The following is a 19,609-nucleotide window of genomic DNA, read 5'->3' on the forward strand; positions in this document are numbered from 1 at the left end:
GTTACTAGTCTGTTGCCACAAAAGTATTTATAGAAATACTTCTGCAGTTAGTTTTTTAAGGTTATTGTATGGTATCATACTCATTTCACATCCTACTCTGAGATGATTCAGGTCTTCCACAGGGATGTGGCCTTCAGGGCATAACAAATTGCACAGTTATGAGTCATAAGAACCTTTGCAGAACTGGCCAGACACACTATAAATTCACCCTACCCTTCATGTGAACTGTAGAAACCTTGGAGACACCCAGAGCAGCAGTGTTTCTCCCTGCGCAAAACAAGGTAATTATTTCTAGAGATTATTTATTTACTGTACACTTGGATGATGTTGCTTTGTTGACAAATGCAAAGGAAAAAGGCAGCAGGGATCTGAATTGGAAACAACAAATGCCTGGGAAAGTAATTTACTAAGATGGCATAGGAATAGTTTAGAAGGTGGATGTCTTAAAAATATACAGGAAGAGCAATTTATTTTACAGAGCTTTATAATTTTCAGAGCTTACTGGTTAGCGTATATATCATAGCAGAGTAAGAGCCACTGTGTTTGCTTAAGTCAGCTAATTTGTTCCTGTGCACTTCTGTTTTACAAACATTGGGTCAGCTCCCAGTTTGCAAGCTGCTCAGGACACAAACTGTCTTTATTCTAAGGCCATCCTATACAAACCATAATAGCTCCTTGTCCCTGCCTAGAGCTCTCAGCTAAACTGCAATGCGAATGACAAATAGCAGCATTTGTGGTCTACTGAATATGGAAATCTCATCCTGCAGAGGAACTGGGAAGCTAGGATTTGGGCTAGTGCAGTAAGACTGAGTTTCAGGACATTTTTGAAAGTCAAAAAGGGAATTCAGGATGCTTAGCATGCAATAGTTGGGTCAGTGCATGCCTAAGCATTGGAAGGAGTAGTTTGTCTTGTTCTAAAGGAATAGTTTAGCTGTTACTGTTACCAGAGTATTTGTTCACTACTGTTATGAACATCAAAATGCTCTTGCACAAATTGAAGCATAAATGTTGTCATAAGAGAAAGTCTCTCAGCATCCTCTAGCTCAGGCACTGGTGAGTAATATTATCAGGTGTCATGACAAGCTGCTGTAAAGGACAGTGCAATAAATGTCCTCCTGATGAACAAATACAACAAGGTTGGAGGCTGCTTATTCCCTAACCCAAATGATAGCTAGCCTTATCAGTGACACAGAACATGCTAAACCTTCTCTGACTTTATAATAGTTATTCCTTCTCATTTTTCATATAGATACATACTTCTAGAAAGCCTTTACATTGCAAAAGAAACTTCAAAACTGAAGAGAAACTTGCAGACACGTACCAGTCATAGTACATAGAACAACTGTTCACTAATAGCACCTTTTCTCCCTTTCTGTGCAGGTTCAGAACAATGGAAGCTTTGAATAAAGCAAATACAAGCTTTGCCCTCGACTTTTTCAAGCTTGAGTGTCAGGAAGATGGTAACAAGAATATTCTGTTCTCCCCTTTGAGTATTTCAACTTCCTTGGCTACTGTTTATTTGGGAGCCAAAGGTAACACTGCCGATGAGATGGCAAAGGTGAGTCTGGGCTTTGAAAGGTAGCTGTTTGAAAGGGTTGATCTCTTGGAATAATATTCTCTGTGCAAGGAATTGACTATGATGGAACAGAGGAAAGCCATAAGCAGCAAAATTAACATTACACAAATATGCCAGCTTCTATCTCACCCCTGATATGCACTGCAATGAATAGACCAGTTCTCCACATGTGCAGGCCAAAGAGACAGTCTACTCTAGTGTTGGGAAGCAGGCCCCCAACAAATGAGAGAAGTGGCACTGGTGACATTGTCTCCTTTTAAATCTCACCAGCAGAAATAAAGTATCTTTATCCCAAAGCTCAGTAACTTGAGCATTCACCAGAGATTGGGAGACTTGGATTCTCCTTCTACACTGCCACAGTCAATTCCCACTTCACGTCTCATCTCTTTGGAAATGACCCCACACAAAAAGACTCTCCCCTATAGCTATTTGGAGTTTTGCACTTTGTTAAACATAAATCCACATGATCAGAGAAGAAACACGGTGAGATGACAACCTTTTCTTTGCATATGTATTTTACAGGCAAAATCACTTACTGAAATCCCCAAGTTGTATTTGTGCAAAGTTCATAGCTTCAGCAGGTGGCAGCCCCAGTGCATAGCTACCCAGCTCCTTTCATAGGAGGTGAGGCTTGTGAGTTTGCATCTGCTAAGGCAGAAGTTGTTCCACCTGCTAAGGCAGTGATCTTATGCCTGATTTACAGGACAAAAGAGGCTCAGTAGAGTAACAGGTAAAGGAGTGATCTTCTGTTAGGAAGAAGGGAAAACAAAAAAAAAAAGGCATAAGTCCTCTGAAAAATGTTCCACGGTTGGGCACACCCCTTTGTAGCCTGGGTACAGTGCATGTGCCCAGAGCAAGGGATTTAAGGCATGAAACTGCCCCCAACATTTTCATGTTTTCTGACAGATAGCAGAGCTCCATTAAGCCTCCTGCTTTGATAGTCTCCATCTGGCTCTTCCCTGATACTAACTGTTCAGCCTGGGCATAACTCAAAGCAGGCAGATTCCTCTAGGAAGTCCAGTTACATGAGAGTTTTGCCCTGCAACCCTTAGTTTAGTGTGCTTGAGCCATTTTGCAGACATGAGCCTCACAGCCTTACCAAAGACTTCATATTCAGTCAGAGTTTGACTCTTCGTCTCCAGTCCCATGACATCACTGAAAGATTTTACTGTAACAGTATATTTTCCCTTGTTGTATTTATTATTGCTTATTTTCATTATAGGTACTTCACTTTAACAAAGCTGAAGGAGCCAGAAATGTCACCACAACCATAAAAATGCAAGTCTATTCCAAAACACAAGAGCATCTATCAAATCGATGTGCCTGTTTCCAGAAGGTATCTCACCAAATCTAGTGATCAAGCTATGGGCATGGTCACATTTTCTCTTGCTTGTCTTTTCCTCCCACATTTGCATTTGCTTATGTTTGCCTTCCTCAGATGTAGTGTACACAATTAATTGGTACAGCATCCTGTGATACCTTCATCTAATGCAATACTTATTTCAAGCTTCCCCTTTTTAGGAAGAATTGCAAAAACTGACCTCAAATTTGCAAAATTTAAAATTTTATGTTACCATTCTTTGTCAATATATCTGTTGATATTTACCCTTTAGTTTTGAGAAGATATTTCCTTCTTAAATTATTAGTGTTAAAAATTAGCTATTTAGCAAAAACAAGTTCTTTGAACAGGCATGGTGCCTACGTCAGAGAGATAATCACAAGTACAGAGCTGCTCTCCCACACATTTGATTGCAGCATCAAGACAATGAAAACCAGAGTATTATCTTTCCCAGGCTACCGATGCTTGGCAGGTGGCCTTCTTCAGAAAATAGTCTCCATTTCAGTTGACTAGTTAACAAAATAAACTGAAATGTTGGAATTTCCCAAGGTAGACCAGCTGCATACAATAAATCTTAGAGAAACGCAAATCATATATTCCTGAGATATTTCTTTGACACAGTGGCAGGCATCTTGTACCAAAGTATTAGTAATTTAAGATAGCAGAAAAACACAGAAAAAGCAAATGTAATCCTTCTGAATCAGTAAAAGCAGGTTTTCCTCCTTGACAATTCAACCATGGTAGCATCAAGCTCTGTTCCCTGCTCTTTCCCATTATCCCTATTTCTCTGTAAGTAATTTCCCTGCAGTCTGCCCACAGAGCCCCAGCGGCTGCAAGTTCTGATGAATGGGAACTTGGATCTGCATCCCACAGCCAAATCCTATGGCAGGAAGATTTATTTTAGGGGTTACGTCAACAATCCATTTACACTGCACAGGAGTGGGATTGTTCATCATGAGTAATGCTTGTCTGAATTGCAAGAATTGCAGAGTGCTGAGGGTAGGGCAAAGGAACCATTCTAACAGTTTAAAAATTTAAGTGTCTGTTCATGACTCTGATTCTGATGTAGTGACAAGATTAATACAGCACAGGTCCAGATTTTTAGTTTACTAATTCACAGCTTAACTTCCTTGAGTTTGTTAGAGAGTTTGAGTACACATTCATTTAATCCTGTTACTTTAATATAATTAATTTACTGCAATTGCTGCAACATTAAAAAATTCACATAATACTAACATTAAGAGCAAGATTAAGAAATGTAGGGGCAAACTTTCCATGTAACACAATCAACTTCCATAAACAGAGTCATACAGATCAATCTTCAGGCATAGTTTAACAATTACATTCTGTCTCTCACTCTCTGAATAAACTTAGTTTCACAATCTCCACTTAGAAACCCTTAAATGTTTTACATAGTTCACGTTCTTACCACTTGCATTCTGAGACACAGTGTCTATACCATGTCTGCAACTTTTAATACTTTCAAATGATTCTTTTAGTAGCTGTCTGGTTTAGAACACTTCTTATTTTACAATACAAGTAACAGATCACCTCAACAGAAATACTTTCCATGGAGATGCATGAAGGAAGACATTAGAAATTCTGAACTATTTTACACAGCAGATGAGTAACTTTTTTTTCCTTTTCTCCAAGACAGAAATAGGTAAAACAGATAATGTTCATCCTGGGTTTAAAGCACTCAACTTTGAAATCAACAAACCCACGAAAAATTACCTGCTGAAAAGTGTCAACCAGTTATATGGAGAAAAAACATTGCCTTTCAGTAAGGTAGGTAGTCATTTATTTGGATTATTTAGTGCCATTTAACCTTTATGATCTATCTATGACAACATACCATAAACTATATGCTTTTAAATATTTTCATTACATCTGCAAATCATGTTGTTATCTTGAAAATAAATATTTTCTGTGAGACTCTTCCTGAGACTTTAGAACCTGAAATTTTAGTTTTAGAGGATATGTATCTAATTGCAGAGCAATTTGCAGATGTGGCTAGGTGTAAACATTTAAATTGAGTATTTCAACTAAAAATACTTTGTTCCTTTGACAAAATGCTGTGCTTGTAGTCTATGTAATTTTTATCACGTTTTCTCTCTATTTGGCTGTATTTATTAGCATTTATATATTAGCATTCATATGGCAGGCCACAAACATAAGACAGCTGTCTCTCTTGCACTGCAGGAATACTTACAGTTAGCCAAGAAATACTACAATGCAGAGCCCCAACCAGTTGACTTTGTGGGAGCAGCAGATGAAATCAGAAGAGAGATCAATTCAAAGGTTGAACATCAGACTGAAGGTAAGCTCCTGCCTCTCCTCTCCCAATTCAAAAAGAAGCAATTTCAGCATTGAACAAAGTCTCTGTACCCAAGAGGGCCAAGGCAGGTAAATAATTCACGTCAGAAAGGTAAATCAGAGCAGTTTTCCTAAAGCAGTCATCCATTGACAACCCTTTCGTAAAATCAGTGTCCTCCATCTGAACATGTGAGGAATGTGGCTTACTCTTCTTTGTAAACAAAGAGTACCCCAGTAATCACATACGTGCAAATAATCTCAAGCTAGAAGCATGCTATGTCAGCACTTACAATTTCCCTGGTTTTTATCTGCAGAAATTGTGCCAACACTTACTCCACAACATAAAACTGCACCAATGTGTAAATATCCTTCTGTTTTCTCTAGGTAAAATCCAAAACTTGCTGCCTCCTGGATCCACTGATTCGCTCACCAGACTAGTGCTGATAAATGCGCTCTACTTCAAAGGAAACTGGGCAACAAAGTTCAAAACTGAAGCTACCAGGCAAAGGCCTTTCAGAATAAACACGGTACGGGAATATACTGACCTATATCCTAGACTGCAGGCAGAAAAAGCAGTGAAAAAGATGAGGGAGATAAATTCCTGTCAGTCTTTAAATCCATATGAAATCTGGCACGAAAGTTATGTCATCCAATGCATACAGTATATTTTCTTCACCACAAAGAAGAGTGAAAGAAGTCTTCTGTACAAAGACTGCACACACATACTAGCACCTGAGCCACAAGTAAATTTTTCAGAAGCCTACTTGAAACAAGCTTCCATTCTCTGAAGACAGGGAAAACAAAGAGCTGAACCAAAGCCATGTGGGTTAGCTCCTTGCATTTTCATTTTTAAGCACATGACAAATCAGAGTAGAATACGGCTTCCTATAATAGATGTCATCTGAGACAGCTTAGATAGCCTGCCTAGCCTTCAAGTGCCTTTCTAGAAGACCAGAGTTCCTCTGTAGATCCTGTGTCCTACCACTTGGAGCCATAAGGATGTCTCAGACACACTGGGCAGCTTGTACAGTAAATATAGTAAACTTCCACTGTACTACTTTAATGCAGTCCTTTACTGTCCAGTCAGAGTGCAAATGGCAAACATCTATTCTGATTTGTTGCAGCATACAACTAAACCAGTGCCAATGATGCATGTGAGTGATAAATTTAACTGGACCTACGTGGAATCAGTCCAGACTGATGTTCTTGAGCTTCCATATGTCAACAATGACCTCAGCATGTTTATCCTGCTACCAAGTGATGTCAGTGGCCTACAAAAGGTAAAGCAACTGAGAACATAAATCATGAAAAAAACAAGAGTGTAATTATTTACTTATTTTATGCATGTGTGAGGTAAAAGACCAGGTTGCAGTCATGTTTCTAGGAAGGAGGGTTCTGATCAGGCTCAAGGAAAAGCAAACCCCAAACTTGGTCCAGCACTGCGAACTTGAACTCCTTGGAGCTCAGACCAGATTTTTTACTCTTGGCAGCTGCCATTTCTGTGGCTCCTGGTATTGATCAGTCCTGGAAATAGGTAACCCAAACCCTACAAGACTGTCTCTTCCTCCAGCTAAAAAAATTGAGGACAGAAAGACAGATCTGTTGAGATTCACTGTCTGTACTGATTCAGACAGATACGATTTCAGACCAAAAAAAACCCCAAAAACAAAACACCACAAATTGAACAGCCTCCATTACTTTCCAGGAAGTCCAGATCTTTTATAGGTATATATATACATATATATACGTATATATACATATATATACGTATATATATGTATATATATGTATATATATATATATGACACTGCCACCTTCTGTAAAGAGATGGATCCTGCCTTTGGGTAACAAACTCATTAAATTCTCATTTATGATACTGGGTGTTCTGCAGAAAAAAAGCTCTTTTCAGTAAATTCTAAAATGCTGGGAAGACAGAAATGTGAAAGCAAATCAATCAGACTACTGTTCCTTGACACTGATGTTTTTGTCCTACAGCTATTTAAGCCTGCTACATTCTTGGACAATTACTGAAAACAATTCAATACTGCACTGACTACAGAGCAACATGTTCCTTTAGTAAAAAGTATCACAGAATTGGTCCTGTTTTTTTGTACTCTTAAAACAGTTTGAAAAGTTCTCCATTTAGAAAAGAGAAGAAATAGCCCTTAGTGCACAGGTTTTTGAACACTCTGTAATTTTCTTATTCTCTTTTTACTAACTGCAGCTAGAACGAGAACTGTCTTTTGAAAACTTGTCTGCATGGATGAGCCCAGAATTAATGGAGAAAATTAAAACGGAGGTTTATCTGCCCAGGTTCACGTTAGAAGAGAAATACAACCTCAAATCTACTTTGAGCAGGATGGGGATACAAGATGCCTTCACTGAAAGTCAAGCTGATTTCACAGGAATGTCAGAAAACGGTGATCTGTTTCTGTCACAAGTTTTCCACAAGTGTTACCTGGAAGTCAATGAAGAAGGCACAGAGGCAGCAGCTGCTAGTTCAGCATCACTGGCATCGCGAAGCCTTGGTGCTGCTATTATTTTTGTGGCAGATCACCCTTTCCTCTTCTTTATCAGACATAACAAGACTAAGAGTATCCTCTTCTTGGGAAGGTTCTCTTCACCCTAGAATCTCTACTACTACTAAACAGGCTTTTGCAACAAGATACACATCACACCAAATACACACCATGAAGAGCACCTCAGTAGTCTGTGCACTTCCTAATTTTACTGTACTATTGACAATCTTTCAATGTTAGAAAAGAGCACATACTAAAAACATCTAGAATTCAAGCCCCTGGCTCATTTTCCTGGCCAAAGAACCTGACAACAGTAGCACACCACTATTAGCACCAAACTGTGCACAGAACAACAGTGACGTGTCTTTTCAGCACTTTCTGAACCAGAACGGCCACAATGCAGAACAGACTAAGTTGATCTAAAACAGTAATTCCCAGCACACTTGCTTTGGTACATAAGAAGAAAAGAAACAAGAAGAAACCCTGCAGAACACTGCTGCATCTCCCTTGGTTTGAGCTCACTATGCTGGTCATCCCAGGACGACTACCTCACCCATATTCTTGACAGTTTTATACCACCTTTGCAGCCTGGCACAGCTGGTAATGAAGTAAGGCTGCAAAACCCTCTGTGTTCCTGATAACAATGCTTCTTTCTTGCATGCAAAGGGGCTAACACATGTACTTTCTAATCTCTGTCACACAGCAATCAGGAAATATTGAATGACACTATGGAATTGGAGGAAAATAAAACACACGTGCCTTGAAACCTTCTCCTTTGTAACTTTTCATGTATACAATACTGCTGCCAGTCCAGCACTGCAGTGCTTTACTCTCACTTTGCTTTGCCCCTTATTTCACTGGTTTGAGGCAAGATCAAATTGGAAAAACAAGCTTGTAGTACTAACTCCCTAAGTGCTTTCTGGAAGACTACATGCAAATCTCCCAGTACACATTCACTTCTGTCACAGCTCTTTCTCCTAAGGGGAGTGTCCTAATTAGCCATGCATGTTTGCAGAGGATGATCCTAGCTCTCTGAATACACAACAGAGAGCAAAGGACTCGGTCTCTTACAGGGCTTGCACACACCAACAGCATCTTACTAGAAACATCTCTTCTTTGGACAGCAGGAGTCCCTTTTCCTAACAGAGAGGGGAGTGCTGACTGTCTCCAAGTCTTTTATGTTTTCTTCCACGTGGCCAGCTGCTTCCAGGGTCCCTCTGGCTCTGCTTCCCAAATGGGAAGGAGCATAGGGATAAAGTGTTGTGAAGCAAGTGTTTTTTTCTGTCGCTATACAACCTCAACAGCACTGCCTTCTCCCTTTATCAGCTGTGAAACATGACACAGGATCCCTCTGCATTCAGGTGTAATTCTGCCATGTCCTGTTTCACCTAATGCACAGGTTTCATGTCCCCATGGCCAAGCCTCTAAAGCACTTTCTGATGTGCCTCAGGAATAAAGACAAGAAATCCACTCCTGGGAGGCCAAGGAGGAACAAAACCATGACAATATGCACGCAAACTCACTCAAAGTCAATGGAAATGTGAGTCATCTTTTCTCCCTCCAACTATTTGAAGCACAATTGCAAAGATGACAGAATCAATGTCCTCTTGGCAGTGCCAGATCATTACAAGTGGCAACAGACACAGCACTTGAAGGGTCAGCTACACATTGGGGAACAACCTTTTCCCAGGGTGAGCAGCACAGCACTGGAGAAGGTTACCCAGAAAGGCTGGGGAATCTCCATCCTTGGAAGGGCTGTGGGTCACCTTATCTACTGATGGCCCTGGTCCAAGCAAGAAGTTGACCTCTGGATGTCCCTTTCAATTGAGATGTGATTTTCTCTCTCTTGTCAACATCCATTCTGCCTTGTCATCTCCCTTTCTCATCCTCCATGGCATCCTTCCATCCTCACTAGCAAAGGAAGCTAGGTTGCTCACTCTCAGCATACTTCTCTGGGACTTAGAGTCTCCTAGCTTGGGCTTTCCCACCACCTATCCATTCAGCTGACCTTTCTCCTATCCTGATTTCTTGAGGACTTACTCATTGTAATAAACCCAACACTTGTTTAATTTTTTGCATTTCTTCATTGCCTTGCACAACATTGATTTCTGCCACTTTTTAGAAGACTTGACCCACTCAGTTCCTGTAATCAGGCTTGCAGCAAAATGCTTAGCACACAGTAGTTTCCTTCCCTTCCCCTGTTCCCCAGGGTCTTACAGTTGTTGCCACCACCTTCTTCTTCCACCACTCAACAGCAGTCCGGCTCTCTCCTGGAACTGCAGAGTGACAACTACTGTGCCATGTTTGTCCCTGTTGTACTTTTTCACTCCATCCTTCCTCCCACTGGGGTTGTTTCAGTCTTTGCCCACCTTCACTACATGCAAGTACTGTGCACTAACTCAGCGTTTTGCAGTGTTTCTTTCAAATTATTTCCAGCCATTGTTGCAATGAGATTTCTTCACAAACACAACCAGCGGGGAGTCCTTACCTTACCCTGAATGGTCCTCCATGGCTTTGCTTCTGTCTATGCTTCTAATGATCTTCCATCTGAAGCTGGACTGCCAGTGCCCAATCACTAAGGTTGGCATTTTACGCTGACGTACTGTATTTGAAACCCAGGAGTCACAGCTGCACAAAGCTGGATAGGAGAATCAGACCTACAATATTTGCTTATATCCAGAAACTAAAACCAGGCATTCTATTTGTGTAAGCTTTTTACTAGTAATTTAGTTTAACCAACAGACCAGTTGTCTCCACGCCACCAGGAGACCATTGGAATGGGTGAACTGTTCTGCTATCCTCTCAGTAGACTATTGTGGTGTAACAACAGAACTGAGATTTTAATTCCGTTATCCTTTTGAAATCTAAAACTGAAAAGTGACAAGGTCAACAAGGAGAACAAAATTATGTAAGATCTTTTGGGGATTTGGTAGAAAGGAGCATTGGGTAGGCGGAAACAACCTGCATGTAGGGGAGAAGGAAAGGGAGGTGCAAGCAGTACTATATTTCTAGTATTCATTGCTTAACACACATAAGCAGAATCTGACCAAGGACAAGACTAAAGACATCTCTCTCACGGGATCAGAGGTAAATATTTAAACCAATTTAAGTAACTTTTTTAATGTTTTAAAAAAGTGATCTGTGGCTTGCATGACTATATAAGTAAAATACAATATACCAGTGTTACAGTGCGTTATTCTCGCCTCATGTTTTTCTAGATGTCAACTTTTAGAGAAAACAAACCTGTGAGGCTAAGGAAAACTGCTAATTGGGGGAGGACTGTTCATAAGAATGAAAGTTTTCTTAGGGCAGTAACTGTCTTATTAATTAAAACCTTCAGTTTGGAAAAAGACATACATACTTCAGGTGAAGAAAAGACCAATTTCATTCTGCAAAGGCACAGAACTGCACAATATCAGACCAGGGTCTCAGAGGAGTATTCATTAGTAAAAAACAGAGACATTTCCATCCTGATGCCCTCTTGGTTGTGTTCTTTAAGGAAAAAATAATCACTCTATGGTACAGATTTAGTACTGACAACAGACTGATTGACAGAAGAACTATAGTAGTTTGGCAATCAAACACTTGATAAATACCTACAGAGTTCAGAGATTGCCCCACAGTTTCTGTAGCTCCATTCTATAGATATAAATCTTAATAATAATAATAGCAACAACAGTATTTCTGGTCTCTTGACTGGAAAAAAATGAGGCATATATGATTGGGCAGACAACCTAAAGTCTGGAATACTCATAACCTCAAGGAAGCTGCCTGTTTCTAGGGAGAATAAGATTGCTGGAACATACAGAAAGGGTGGTAGATACACATAATGAATAAAACTAATCTAAACCCAAATAAAAGCTTTACCATTCATGTTACTACTCAGAATGGGTGGTTGGCCAGGAAAAGCACATGAGCCTAGAATTAAGCCTAAATTCCTTCTCAGTAGCAGCTGTCAATCCTGTACGGATCCAAAAGGAAGTAGTGGAAACTCAGATGTGCTATGAATCTATGTACTAAAACTGCATTTAAATTCTTCTGTGAACTTTACTTTGATAAATCATCAGTTAAAGAAAAAAAGGAAAAAAAATGCAGCTTCCAAATCTGCACATTTTTGAAAACCAAAGGCAGAAATAAACACAAAGAAAACTACAGCTGTATAAAAGAGGACATAAGTATGATTATAGGAAAATATTATCTGGATAACAAAAAGCCTAAAAGCAATTGTGGCTCCTAACAGGTTCAAATTCTGTCTGTTGCTTCTTTCCAGGTTGTAGGAATGGAAGTGGTCTCAACATCTGTTGGCAAGTTTACAGTTGATCTTTTCAACAAGCTGAATGAGTCTAACAAGGGCAAAAATATTTTCTTTTCCCCTTGGAGTATATCATCTGCTCTGGCTCTGACGTACCTGGGTGCAAAAGGCAATACAGCAACAGAGATGGCAGAGGTAGGTTGCTCTATGAAGCCTACATCCCATACAATACCTAGCTCCTGTACTGGCTGCAAAATTTAGCATGCTTTAATGCTGCATGGCCACACTGCTGACTCAAGGGCTCAAAGGGAGCTGTGATGCCATTTGAGATCTTTAAGTCACACCAGTTCTTTCATGTCTATTTCTTACCTTTGGAAACTCTGGTTGCAGGTCCTTCATTTCACTCAAGCAGCAGGAGCTGAAGGTTCTTCTTCTGTGGCCAGACCTTCTCGAGGGAGACCAAAGAGAAGAAAAATGGTATCTATGAGAACTGAAATCCCAAGATAAAGAATCTCCAGAATAAAAATATCCAGATACAGCTTTAAAGGGCAGTATTTCTTGTCTGCACCCCTCTTTAAAGTACAAAACCCAATATACTTCACAACAGGTTCAAGTTCAGTTCCTTTCACTCACTCAGACTCTCAGAAACATGGAAGGACAAGTCACTGGGGTAGTCTGGAAGGTTTGCTATAAGGCAAAACAGTTAATTGAGTCATAAACTGAGCCCTACAAATTGCAGTGATGGTAAACTTAGAAAAATAAAGAGAGAGGAGCCCAAATCCTTCTCCCACATGCATCACTTAGCATGTTTTGAAAACTTAACGCAAAAATACATTTGCTGAATATATGGTTTCTTTTTCCAAGGATCCTGAGCACAAGCAAGCTGAAGATATCCATTCTGGCTTCAAAGAACTCATGACTGCCATCAACAAACCCAGAAGCACCTACTCACTGAAAAGTGCCAATCGCATCTATGTGGAAAAAACCTTCCCATTATTGCCTGTAAGTTAAATCTCAAAGGATTTGAGATTATAAGGAAAGTTACTAAAATATTTCTCATTTTAATTAATTGCCATTAAAAGAACAGGTTTGAAGCTGACCCTGAATACTGCAAATAAAGAACCCTGGATTCCAGTGGTAAACTTAACTGGAAATACCAGTTGGTCTTGTGCGCTTGCAGTCCAGGAGGTCAACCGCATTCTGGGCTGCATCAAAACAAGTGTGGGCAGCAGGGCGAGGGAGGTGATTCTGCCTCTCTACTCTGCTCTGGTGAGATCCTACTTGGAGTACTGCATCCAGTTCTGGGGCCTCAAATATAAGAAGGACATCGAGCTTTTGGAGTGGGTCCAGAGGAGGGCCACAAAGATGATCAGAGGACTGGAGCACCTCTCCTATGAGGACTGGCTGAGAGAGTTGGGGTTGTTCAGCCTGGAGAAGACTCTGGGGAGACGTTATAGCAGTCTTCCAGTTCCTGAAGGGGTCCTACAGGAAAGCTGCGGAGGGAGTTTTTACAAGGGCAAATAGTGATAGGACAAGGGGGAACGGCTTTAAACTGGAAGAGAGTGGATTTAGACTAGATATTAGGAAGAAATTCTTTACTGTGAGGGTGGTGAGACACTGGCACAGGTTGCCCAGGGAAGCTGTGGATGCCTCCTCCCTGGAAGTGTTCAAGGCCAGGTTGGACAGGGCTTTGAGCAGCCCGGTCTGGTGGGAGGTGTCCCTGCCCATGGCAGGGAGTTGGACTGGATGATCTTTAAGGGACCTTCCAACCCAAACCATTCTGTGATTCTATGCTCACAGTATTTAAGGATGCATATACATTTGTAAATGAGACATTAAAACAAGCACAGCAATGGAATGTGCACAGACTCCCTCATTTCTCCAAATAAAAGTGGGAACAAAAGAAGGGAATTTTCTGTCCCTTAGTCAGTTCTTAACTATTGACTCACAGCCCAACAGAGTGTAACAAGCAAGATCCTGCAGTCCTTTAGGCCCAAGGAGCTATCAAGAAGTCCAAGAGCTAACAACTTCCCTTTGGGACTGAAAAATCCAGTATACTCTAAAACTTTTTTTTTTTTTCTTTTTCCTATTTTTCAGACATACATACAGCTCAGTAAGAACTATTACAAAGCAGAGCCACAGAAGGTTAACTTTAGGACAGCACCTGAACCATCCAGAAAGGAAGTCAACACTTGGGTTGAAAAACAAACTGAAGGTAAGCTCCAACATCTTTCCTCTCCTATTAAGTCAGCCTGTCCATTCCTTTGGGCAGGTGCCTTTGAATCCGCATGTGCTACTGCAGCAGTCTTCTGTTGGGGGTGGTGAGCAGAGATGCAGTGGGAGGACAGAGTAAGAGGAGCACACTTCAAATACATGATCCAGACTTCAGTGAGCTCCTTGGCGAGACTCCCATTGACTCTGCTGTGCTCTGCATCTGCTGGTCCTCTAGGACAACTGCTGCTGTCCTAGCACTGCACCCATGCGCTGCAGACAGAGCAGACAGAGGGGAGAAACATCTCTGCCTACCAGAGTGCTCCAAGGCATGTGGGGATACCTACCTAGTTGTACCATCCTGCACTGCCCAGCAGTGCTGGCTTTCTTTTACCTGGCATAACCAGCTGGCGAGGCATTATATAGCTTTCTGCTTGTAGCTGCTTGACATGAAGTGATGACATTCTGGGGGGAAGGAGTCAATCCCTGTGGGCTAGCCAGGAGAACTGGGCAGCAAACAGCTTTGGAAACGGTAGACAAACTAACCGATTTATGTCAGGGGAGTATTTTAGGGAGTAAGGCACTGAGGCATGGACTTCTTCACTGAGGAGTTGAACTGAGAGGAAAAAAAGGTCAAAACGTGTCCTCACTGTGCTACACTGGAATTAAACCTGACTTTTCTGATTTCAAAAGGTAAAATCAAGAATTTACTGGGTTTACGAGATGTGACAAACTCCACCAAACTGATCCTGGTAAATGCCATTTACTTCAAGGCAGAATGGGAAGTGAAATTTCGGGCAGGAGATACGAGTCTGCAACCCTTCCGGCTGAGCAAGGTAAGCTCCTCTGGTCTCCTCTTACTGTAAATAGCCTGGTGACAACAGCTACTGCTGAAATCTTTCCATTTTGTAAGTCTTTTAGGTATCCCTGTGGTAACTAGACCCTCTGTGAAAACCTGGTTACAGCAAAATTGTCAGTGCTCAGCTCACTGCAATATTAAGATGCTGCTCAGGTGAATGTTAATGAGCTCCCGACAACAGCCACCATTTCCAAAAGCACTAGAGTCACTTTTTTGTAAAATAGTGCCAAAAGGGCTAGATTGTAAGAGCATGTTTTTGAAAGCCCAAGCTTCATGGACAGGAACTACATGCCATGTTGTGGGTAAGTACAGTACCCGGGCCTCTGTGCTGTGCAGCATTGCAGGTGCAAACATACCTGCTCAAATGCAGCTGCAACAGGGTACCCTGACTAGCAGAAACATTAACGTCAATAAATTCACATCAAAAGACAAGAGCTCTGTGCAATTTGCACCACCTACAGCTTCTGTCTTCTGATTAGCACTTATATATCGGCTGCTTCCCTGAATGAAGGGACATAGATATTAAGGGAGGTTACATACTCTTGCAAAGGTAACTGCTTGCCAGGAACTTCACTCATCATGAGCCCCTCTGCTCAGACATTGATGTTATCTTCTGTTAAGGGTTGTGACATAAAGAGCAATCAGCTTGCCGCTTTTTGTTGCCAGGGGGAGGAGACCACAGAAAAGCTACACAACACTCATTCTCTTAAACCGTAGCTTTTTCTCTGCCATAGTGTTGTAAGGCCGTATCTCATACTTCATCCACCTCCCTAATCCTTGCAGACATTTCTAACTCTCTTCCTCCCTCCTCTGTGGGCTGCTGTGCATGTTCTGGGGAGAAGAGGAAAACAGTTAAGCCTGCAACAAAATGCTCTGGGACAAACATCAAGATAAGCAAAATCACTGTTACAAAAGCTGTTTACAAAAGTTTCCTCTCCCTCCACGGCACTGAGTCATCATCATCCTTCCCTTCAAGGAATGATTTCTAACTTACAAATAAATTCTTTACAGAACAAGACCAAGCCTGTGAAGATGATGTACATGAGAAATACATTTCCAGTTTTCATTATGGAAACAATGAATTTCAAAATTATTGAGTTGCCGTATGTGAAACAAGAACTCAGTATGTTCATTCTCCTTCCTGATGACATCAAAGACAGCACTACAGGTCTCGAACAGGTAAAAATCCATCCATTTTGTTTCACCACCCAGTCACTAAAAGAAAAAAAAAGGACAGGCTGGTGACCATATCTCCACCTGAGGACATGCTGTTTAATCTCCTCCACCAGCTGAATTAATTTATTTTAATACCTATCTAATCCTGTTCTTGACATCCCAAGGAAATTCCTCAGAATGAGTGCCCTTAGTCTGATAAGAACTGAAGACACTCAACACTGTGCATAATCAGATACTTAGCTCTTCCACAGCTCCATGCCTGCCATCCAATCCTACATGACCTGTAAGGGTTACATCTCCCTTCACTGCACATTCAGGAGGCTCAGGACCTTACAAGTAGTCACAGCCTCCTCCTGAGATAAGGTGAATGGAGCAGACACCTCTTCTCCATGGCCTGGAAGTTTATTCACCATCTTGTTCTCTTTGTCCCACACACATTCATTTGCTGTCTCAAAACTGAGGAATTTAGTGAGATTGCTTTTGCTACAATAATAAGATCTGCCACTGTAGGTACTACAGTTGTGAGACTGTTACATTCTTGGTCTCTATCATGTCAAGAATATTATTCATTGCTCTCCTCCATTTGATCTGAGCTGAACCCTGGTGACATAGTGCCCAGGACACAGAGTGGCATTGAAAGATCTTCCTGGAAGCAGTTTGTTTAAAATTGCCAAGGAAATATGTGCAATATTAACACCTGTTTCTATGGAATCGGACCAAACCACCTGACACACAGCTGGGAATCTCCCAGCTATTTCTTTCACATCAAGAGTGAATTAAAAGACAGAACTCTGCCAGGGGATGGCAGCTTGCCTCTGATCATCAGTAAAACCCATTTATCCTTTTAGCTAAATGTTAAATTCACCATTTATAAACTGTTTAATTCATTAAGTTGCCATAAAAATGATTAATTCATAGTTAATTTTTTTTCCTTGCAAACATAAAATTCCTTCTCTTCCTTAAACGTTAGCTGGAAAGAGAACTGACGTATGAGAAGCTGTCCGAATGGACTGATTCCAAGAAGATGACTGAAATGCCTGTGGATCTGTACCTCCCTAAGTTCACAATGGAGGAGAGATATGATCTCAGTGATAATCTGAACAGCATGGGAATGCACAGTGCCTTCAGCAGCAATGCTGATTTCAGTGGGATGGCTCAGAAGGGTGATGTGATGATTTCCAAAGTTTTTCACAAGTCTTTTGTTGCAGTTGATGAGAAAGGCACCGAGGCAGCTGCTGCTACTGCTGTAATTGTAGAACTATCAAGTTCAAATGTTAGCCATGTTCTGAAATTTAAGGTTGACCACCCCTTCCACTTCTTCATCAGACACAACAAAACCAAGAGCATCCTCTTTTTTGGCAGATTCTGCTCACCCCTAGAATGAGTTATTACTTGCTCTCAGACAGCACCCAAGGTTCACTGGTCAATGGAAAAATGTGAACTGCAGTGTTAAAACCTTAACCTTAAGTCATGTAGCCACACATACTGAAAGTGTATTTTCTTTTTCTTCCCCCCCACCCCCAAGTAAGGCAGCACCCAGAAACCACCCTGTGCCTCAAAGACCACCCCTCTACTGCTCCTTTCCATTGTCCTAATGAGACAGCCCTCCACAGCAAACAAAGTGCAGAATTTTGCTCCTTTGCTTCAAACCTGCTCTTCTGGCTTGGCTGTCCAAGAGCAAGGTGAAGCCATAAAAGCTTTCTGCACACAAGCCATCACCTAGCCTTATGTCAAGGGCTGACTTCAATTAACTTGCAGTTAATTCTCTTTGATCTTCCAGAGAGGGAAAAAAATCCCTGACAACAACAAAAAAGAACTTGTAAAAATCTGTATGCTCACTGGGAAACCTGCATTTGCATTACAATGCAGTTTCCTTATGCTCATTTCAAATTTAAAGACTACTGGAAATTAACAAAGTCAATACAAACACAAAATAATCTCAAAATGCCCCTCACCTTCCCCTGCCTCACTGTGTGCATACAGACACATTACATTAACTCTCTCCTGCCCTTGCAGCTTGATGAAAAAATGAGGCAGGGAGGAAAAATGTTCCAACCCTTAACATCTAATTGCTGACTTTTAATTACCTTGCATTTTTTCCTAATTTCTCTAAACTTTGTAGGTTAAGGCCGCTGAGAGTTCCAACCAGCAAAACTGCTAAGAAAACTATGGGCATCATGCTTCTTGCTACCTCTTAGTGTTACGCAATCTAAACCCTCCAGAATTCAAATCTGCTTCCTCTTTTTAATTGAACGTAATTATACCTGCTTCCTGGCTAATATCTGCATAGTTTCCTTGCTACCTGTATCATTGATCAATGTATGATTTATGTAATGTTTTATGTTGAATTATGTATCTTATGAGTGCATCTCAGCAAAGATAGTCACGGCATTGACAGAAACAGCAGTGAGATTTTGACTGATGATTTACTTCATAGCTTTACCATGATCTGCATTTAATCCAATAAATGAACTTGGAGTTGTGTGTTTGTGCTATCCAGGATACTGACTTACCTGGATCTCTTAGAGCATCATGTAAGGTGCATGGATGGAGCACATTTCCATTCTTGCCATCCCACACCAACCACCACATCATCCCCATTGGCAGAGCTGACACACTTAGTGTCTTATTTCCGCTAGGCTTCAAACAGCCTGGAAAATGCTGTTATTCAGCATGTTATCCTAGGCATTTACTAAACATACCAAATAAAATTAAACTCTGTGATAAGCATTTTTTCTCTCAATAAGTCAAAGTATTTGAACTTCTCTTTTTAAGCATTCCCATTTTTGACCACAGCTTATTGCACTATTGCCTGCAGCCCCCCACCCCCTTCCTCAGACCTACTCAGGAGGCTTGTTTTCCTGCCATAACACATGAGAAATAAAAAGTCTGACTAGAGCTTATAGCCCAGAAAAGCAGCTTCCATAAATCCCTTTTGCCCATGTACAATAGTGAACGAGCACTGCTGCACTGGCAACAACAATTCCCTCCGTGTGCTTGGGACGGAAGCAGTTGAGCTTTCCTGTGGCCACAGGGAGTAGCATAAAGTTTTGTAGCCATTGTGGTACTCTAACACCACACGTCAGAGAACATTATCTAAGGCAACAAGATTTTAATTCAGGAAAAACATTTAGTGAAAACATTTACTCTCAACAAACTTCCACTTATAATTACAACTCATTCCACCTCCACAAAAGGTATTCTGTTTGGAAATACATCTCCACCCAACAAAGTATACCTGCATCTTCTTCCCTGCACAAAGTGTTGCTTCTAAAATCAGTGCCCTCTCTTGCTTGCCACCCTCAGCTCAGGGTTCAGCTGCCTGTCACCCAGGACCTACCTTGGTGCAGCCTCAGCTGTG

The 19,609-nt window shown here is 41.1% G+C and overlaps 2 protein-coding genes across 2 annotated transcripts; both read left to right on the top strand.

Annotated features, from left to right (window-relative positions):
* Nucleotides 1-1,390: 1,390 nt before the first annotated feature.
* Nucleotides 1,391-7,860, top strand: LOC104541389 (serpin B10-like). The gene is made up of 7 exons (XM_010185442.1): nt 1,391-1,558; nt 2,799-2,912; nt 4,569-4,703; nt 5,118-5,235; nt 5,616-5,758; nt 6,356-6,511; nt 7,456-7,860. The coding sequence occupies exons 1-7, from the start codon at nt 1,391-1,393 to the stop codon at nt 7,858-7,860; spliced, it is 1,239 nt and encodes a 412-aa protein (XP_010183744.1).
* A 4,157-nt stretch (nt 7,861-12,017) lies between these two features.
* LOC104541388 (heterochromatin-associated protein MENT-like) lies at nt 12,018-17,632 on the top strand. Its single transcript, XM_010185441.1, has 7 exons — nt 12,018-12,197; nt 12,393-12,479; nt 12,867-13,004; nt 14,100-14,217; nt 14,907-15,049; nt 16,084-16,251; nt 17,219-17,632. The coding sequence occupies exons 1-7, from the start codon at nt 12,030-12,032 to the stop codon at nt 17,630-17,632; spliced, it is 1,236 nt and encodes a 411-aa protein (XP_010183743.1). The 5' UTR covers nt 12,018-12,029.
* Nucleotides 17,633-19,609: the final 1,977 nt, after the last annotated feature.

This window comes from Mesitornis unicolor, unplaced genomic scaffold, assembly GCF_000695765.1.
Source record: "Mesitornis unicolor isolate BGI_N332 unplaced genomic scaffold, ASM69576v1 scaffold7305, whole genome shotgun sequence".
NCBI lineage: Eukaryota > Metazoa > Chordata > Aves > Mesitornithiformes > Mesitornithidae > Mesitornis > Mesitornis unicolor.

Excerpts from the sequence above, each read along its gene's own strand:
- LOC104541388 (XM_010185441.1), top strand. The coding sequence starts at position 12,030 with ATGGAAGTGGTCTCAACATCTGTTGGCAAGTTTACAGTTGATCTTTTC. Across the intron at positions 12,198-12,392 it reads CAGCAACAGAGATGGCAGAG|GTCCTTCATTTCACTCAAGC; the intron begins GTAGGTTGCTCT and ends CTCTGGTTGCAG. Across the intron at positions 15,050-16,083 it reads AACCCTTCCGGCTGAGCAAG|AACAAGACCAAGCCTGTGAA; the intron begins GTAAGCTCCTCT and ends AATTCTTTACAG.
- LOC104541389 (XM_010185442.1), top strand. The coding sequence starts at position 1,391 with ATGGAAGCTTTGAATAAAGCAAATACAAGCTTTGCCCTCGACTTTTTC. Across the intron at positions 1,559-2,798 it reads CTGCCGATGAGATGGCAAAG|GTACTTCACTTTAACAAAGC; the intron begins GTGAGTCTGGGC and ends TTTTCATTATAG. Across the intron at positions 6,512-7,455 it reads ATGTCAGTGGCCTACAAAAG|CTAGAACGAGAACTGTCTTT; the intron begins GTAAAGCAACTG and ends TACTAACTGCAG.